The sequence below is a fragment of the Suricata suricatta genome, chromosome 4, assembly GCF_006229205.1.
Source record: "Suricata suricatta isolate VVHF042 chromosome 4, meerkat_22Aug2017_6uvM2_HiC, whole genome shotgun sequence".
Classification (NCBI taxonomy): Eukaryota; Metazoa; Chordata; class Mammalia; order Carnivora; family Herpestidae; genus Suricata; species Suricata suricatta.
The window spans coordinates 140,697,865-140,704,276 of NC_043703.1; the positions used below are offsets into that span (position 1 = coordinate 140,697,865).

At 45.9% G+C, this 6,412-nt stretch overlaps 1 protein-coding gene across 1 annotated transcript in view; it reads left to right on the top strand.

Annotated features, from left to right (window-relative positions):
* The window catches only part of LOC115290732 (xanthine dehydrogenase/oxidase-like), a 64,203-nt gene that overhangs the window by 10,552 nt on the left and 47,239 nt on the right, over window positions 1-6,412 (top strand). The window contains exons 5-6 of the mRNA XM_029938557.1: window positions 3,158-3,284; window positions 4,235-4,390. Of these exons, the coding sequence (XP_029794417.1) occupies window positions 3,158-3,284; window positions 4,235-4,390 (283 nt within the window). The remainder of the gene's footprint in view (window positions 1-3,157; window positions 3,285-4,234; window positions 4,391-6,412) is intronic.

Below are 6,412 nucleotides of genomic sequence, written 5' to 3' on the forward strand. Positions count from 1 at the left end.
ACGTCTCTCCTGTTAGACCTATGAATGCAAACATATGGTATCTATCTTTCTCTGCTTGACTTATTTTGCTTAACATGACACCCTTGAGGTCCATCCACTTTGCTACAAATGGCCATATTTAATTCTTCCTCATTGCCATATAGTACTCCATTATATATATATATATATATATATATATATATATATATATATACCACATCTTCTTGATCCATTCATCAATTGATGGACATTTAGGCTCTTTCCATGATTTGTCTATTGTAGAAAGTGCCGCTATGAACATTGGGGTTCTTGTGCTCCTATGCATCAGCATTCTGTATCCCTTGGGAAAATCCCTAGCAGTGCTATTGCTGGGTCATAAGGGAGTTCTATCAAGAGTTTTTTTTGAGGAGCCTCTACACTGTTTTCCAGAGCGGCTGCACCAGTTTACATTCCCACGAACAGTGTAGGAGGGTGCCTGTTTCTCCACATCCTCGCCAGCATCTATATTGTCTTGATTTGTTCATTTTAGCGACTCTGACCCGTGTGAGGACACATCCCCAGAGGCAAGGGAATCAAGAACAAAAATGAACTCATCAAGATAAAATGCTTCTGCAAGGCAAAGGAAACAATAAAAAAAACTAATAGGCTACCGGCAGAATGAGAAAAGATAGTGGCAATGGCATATCAGATAAAGGGCTAGTATCCAAAATCTACAAGGACCTCACTAAACTCCATACACGAAAAATGAATGATCCAGGGAAGAAATGGGCAGAAGACCTGAATAGACACTTCTCCAAAGAGGACTTCCAGATGGCCAACAGACACATGAAACGGTGCTCAGCGTCACTCATCATCAGGGAAAGACAGAACAGTTTAAACACAGGGATCCTATCTGAAAAATCAGCTGAAACCCTCCATTTGCAATGATATAGATTCTTAATCCCAATGCACTTATTTCGACCCCAAGTAAGTTGCAGAGCCAGATTCCTCTTCTCCTTTTCCATTGGCTTTTTCCTCGTCATTCCTATGACACTACATTTGCTCGATTTCCTCCTACTTCCAAATTGGTGCCCAGTGCTGGCTCCCTGCTGGCCAAGTTCCTGATCACTGCAGTGTCCCCCTGGCTGGGGCCTGGTCCCTTCTCCTCTCCCCATGCACAATCCCCCTATGTGAGTTCAGTACCACCTACATGTGAAGAGCACTCACATTTATATCTTCAGCCTTGACCTCTCCTCAGAGGTTACGTTCATATTTCCAACTGCCTACTTGACATCACTATGTGGATATCTAATCTCAAATTTAACAAATCCTATTTGTTCCCTGATTTCTTTCTTCCCCAGTCTTCCTCCATCTGAGTCAATGGCAAAAGCCTCTGCCCACTTGCTCAAGATGAAAACCTAGGGGTTACCTCTGTTCCCTTCTCTCTTACACCACACTGAATACATCCAGAAGTGGCGTCTACTAGACTTCTAAACCCTATGATGATTTTGTCATCTTCTCTCAGTTTCCCCAACAACTTCTCAGTCTGAGCTACCATCACCTCTTGCCTGGGCCACTATGGTGTCCTGGTCCCTGTTTCTACTCTTATCTCCTATAACCCATTTCCTAGGCAGAGCTAGAATGATTCTTAACAAACATAATTAGATCATATTCACTCTTCCTTGATCCAAATCACATCATTAAATTCAACTTAAAAGTCATCTCTTCAGAGTGGCTGTTTCTGACCACTCTTGAGTAAGCCACTGGTCACTCTGGGTCCTGTAAGCTTGTACGACTTCTCTACATAACATTGGTTTTCATCTGGGATTTTCTTTCTCTTTTGTCAGTTTCCCCTACTAACTTCATGAGACTGGAGACCTTGTGTCTCTTCATTGCTCTGTCTTCAGTGCCCTCACCATGTCTGGCACATAATGAGCTCTCAGCAAATATTTATAGAATGGATGAACATATATGCCAGGCACTGGCAATACTGGAGATAGCAATTTTACTTAACATAAGTATCAAGAGAGACTCCCAAAAGACATAATGATAATAATGATAATGATAATAATAATAATAATAATAATAATGATATAGATTTGGAAAATCTCCTTATGCTAAAAATCTTGCATAAAAATCTTCTACATGATACACTCCCAAATTCTTATGTCCCCACTGGACTTCAAGAGTTTTTTTATTTAGGAATGTAGTGATATTTCAGTTTGGAAAACCATGTGTTCATCTGTTTTGTTTTATGTTTTTAAATGTTTATGTATTTATTTTATCTATTAAAATATTTTTTATATTTATTTATTTTTGAGAGAGAGTATGAGTGGGGGAGGGGCAGAGAGAGAGGCGGAGACACAAAATCAAGCAGGCTCCAGGCTCAGAGCTGTCAGCACAGAGCCTGATGCAGGGCTTGAATTCACAAGCTGTGGGATCATGACCTGAGCTGAAGTCAGAGGCCCAACCGACTGAGCCATTCAAGTGCCCCAAATGTTTATTTATTTTTGAGAGAGAAACAGAGACAGAGACAGAGTGTGAGCTGGGGGGCAGGGCAGAGAGAGGAAAACACAGAATCTGAAGTAGGTTCCAGACTGTCAGCACAGAGCCTGATGTGGGGCTCAAACCCACAAACTGTGATATCATGACCTGAGCCAAAGTCAGACGCTTAACTGATTGAGCCACCCAGGTTCCCCAATGTGCATCTGGTTCTTAAAAAATGCTGATTGAGTTGGATCGTGGGCTAGTGTATTAAAAGAACATGAGCCGGCTTTTCCATTCACCATGCATGTTCTTGGCGAAGTCTTTTAAACTCTAGGCCTGCTTCCTCCTCTGTTCAATGCAGAGAATGGAGGGTGCGAAGCTCTTCTGGTTCTAATGGTCACTATTGTTTGAAGAAACTTTTCTGTGAGTAACTAGCATTGGTTGACTCCCTATTATGTGCCAGGTATAACAGTGCTAAGAGTGTAATGTGAATGACCTCATTAAATCCTCACCATAGCTCCAGAGGGGAGTACTAGGGTGCTCGTCATGATGCACATGAGGAAACTATGGCTCCAGAGAGGGTTGGTAACCCTGCTGAGGCCACTGTCAGCACTGAGACTGACTGTCCACATGGACTGGCTTCAGCTGGGTCATCAAGAGAGCCTGAGAGTGGTTCTGCCATGCATGTATCTATGTCGTCTGTCCCTTTTAGGAGAGAATTGCCAAAAGCCATGGTTCCCAGTGCGGGTTCTGCACCCCTGGCATCGTCATGAGCATGTACACGCTGCTCCGGAACCAGCCTGAGCCCACCATGGAGGAGATCGAGGACGCCTTCCAAGGTACGGGCCTGGGGGCACAGCCGAGGAGGTGGAATGGCAGCTGGGGCTTTGCGAAGGTTAGGGAGGGGCCAGAGTGGAAGCCAGGGATGGGCCAGGAGGTCAAAGCACTGCCATATGCAGGAAAGGCTCACGTACCCCAACATGGTGGCTATGGTCTGCTGGGAGGTTAGCCCTCTCTGAGTTTGAAGAACACTTGCATGGCCTGGAGACCTCCTCAGGTCTCCTGCCTTAGTGTTCTTCTTCCCCAGGGGTCCTCCTACTCTAGGATGTGGTGGCACTGCCTGGTTGGCACAGGAGGAGATCATTTGGGAAAGTCCACAGAGGCTAGTCACGTGGAAAAGCTTCCTTTCTTCTCAGCTTTTACTAGACAGGAGTCTGCAAAGGCCACATAATGAGGAAGGTGGCTGTGATTCTGAGCCTTGAGCAGGAACTGGCTTCCCACTGTGCCTTTGGTGAATGGGCCCAGGAACCCTGGCAAGGTGTCTATTCCTCTGAATTGAACAGAGAAGATGTCCATCCCTTTACCATTTCAATTCATCATCTGCTCCATCTTTTGTATTGAGTCCTACCTTTGTCAGGCACTATACAAGGTACAGGGGACACAGGGATGTCCTGGAGGATGAAAGATGGTCTCTATGCTCAAGGAGTCTTCAGTCTGAATGGGAAGAGAGTTTATAATGTAGTTTGATAAACCCATTGATAAGGCCCTGACCAGGCACCAGGGGAGTGCTCTGGAGACACACCTGATTCAGTCTGGACAGTCTAGGAAGGCTTTCTGGAAGAAGTGGTAGATGATTTGAAGTCATGAATCTGAGGAGGAGGACAGGGCGTTCCAGGCAGAGAAAACAGAATATGTAAACTGAGCCTCCAACTGAGCAGGAGCAAAGTCACAGGCCCCTCTGCTTCCCCAGGGCTGCGCTAACAATGCAGCTTTTTCCCTTGGCCCACAGGAAACCTGTGTCGCTGCACAGGCTACAGGCCCATCCTCCAGGGGTTCCGGACCTTCGCCAGGGTAAGTGGGGGCTCTGGGACTGCTGCTAAAGCAGCAACACTCAAGGATCACAGTTGGGAGGGATCCAAAGGCCCCTGGAAGGAAGAGGAGACAGGTAGGAAGGCCAGTTGGCGAATTATCCAGTGGTGGATGCCTGGCGCGGCATTGGACTCCGCCATCCCTATTCAGTGCTGGCCATGGCATGAGGACTTTCCTTCCAGGGAAGGCTGGTTCCTGGAAGAGGCATGAAGCCCAAGGCCTAACTTGCTCCGGGACATCTGGGTTGGTACTCCTGTGGCACAGGTGCTGAGCATGGTGTTAAGTGACAACCGAGCCCTCGCTGGCAGCGGCGTGTCTCCTTTGCTCTCCCAGCTGCTTGTTGGCACTCTGTGGGGCTTATAAAACGGCTAATGAGATCCCCAGACAGTTAGTGAATCCCTGCAGTGTTCCTGTACTCAGAGGGAGGAGCCAGGGGTGGCTGGGTGTGCACTGAATTGCATAAACATGACACACACCAGTGGGGGGGGGGAGGGCAGAACTGAGGGCTGGCCCCTACCTTCTTGGCTTCTCTTCTTGGGTTTTACCTGATTCCCCACCTGGGTCAAGTTGACCCTGATGCTAATCAGACAGTCTCATCTCAAGTTGATTCTGGGATGAGAATGGAGTCAGATGCCATTCACTGACCCTTTAGGGATGCTATATTAGGAAAAGGAGTATTGTGTCCAGATGACTGCCAAAGGTGGACACACAGAAGGAGCCTATAGGGAGGGACAGCAGCACGCTCCGCTGAATGCCTTTGAGGAAGAAGAATGAGGTAGTGCGGATTTAAGTGAAAATGATCCAAAGCACCGACTTGGAGTCTGCAGATCTGGCTTCAAATCCCATTCTCTTATTTAACCGATGTATGACCTTGGACAAATTTCCTTGTTCTAAAACGGGGATTATAATAACACCTACAATATTATAGTGTTAGAATACATATATCATTATAATAACATTACAAAATTATAATCATATCTATAATAATTTTTATAGTGTTTGTGGAAAGTACTTCTTGGGAAGCTCTTAGAACAACAGTGCCTGGCACATCTTAAATATTAAGTATTTCTTCTATTGCACGATATTTGATCCTCATAAATTTCTCAAGCTTCCCTGGGAGCCAAGGATTGATAATCCTGCCCACAGATTTAAAAATTTTTTTTAACATTTATTTATTTTTGAGAGACAGAAAGAGACAGAGTGTGAGTGGTGGAGGTACAGAGGGAGAGGAAGACACAGAATCTAAAGCAGGCTCTAGGCACTGAGCTGTCAGCACATAGCCCAATGTAAGACTCGACTCACAGACTGCAAGATCGTGACCTGAGCTGAAGTCAGACGCTCAACTGACTGAGCCACCTAGGCTCCTCCATAGATTTATTTCTTAAGAGGCTTCTCAAAGAGCTACAATCTTACCAGCCCTCCTACTTTCTGAAAAGTGAAGGGCTTTTGAGTGTAGTAGATGGTTATGTCCCTTCTCAGGGCTGGAGTTTTATCATCTTTGAAATGGTACTCAATCCAGCTGCCAGGCAATGTGTGAAGCTGAATGGCTGGGGCTTCCAAAATGACTAGCACACAGGGTGTGCTCAGAAGTTCATGCACATTACTCATGGGAGACCCTTGTCTCCAAGGTGTTATTCAGAGCCTTTGAACTCCGCCTTTACCCACAGTTCTAACAAACCTGCCTACCTCATTTCCATGCCCTTAGTACACATTAGGCAAGTGAGGAGGATTTGCTAGAAGGAGGCACACTGCCCCCAGCAAGAAATGACAATGTCCTTCTAGCAGCAGGGAAGGAAATGGAGGAACAGTAAAAAGAAGCACAGGCCTCGTGGTCCAGTCTGCTGAGAAAAGGAGACATCTCTCCAGGGGCAAAAAACCCAGCCTTCTCCAACCTCAGGAGACACTGGGGGCAGTGACACATTATTATCCATCACAGTAATTTATGTCATGGACATGGCAATGGATTATCAAGAAAAAGGATCTCAGGAAGAATGAGCTGACACTTTATCTGGAAAGAGCACTTCAGTGAAATATGTCCTTGTCCCCAAGGACCGGGTGAGCAAGGCTGATGTCTGGCTGTACCCAGGTTCCCTCGCTT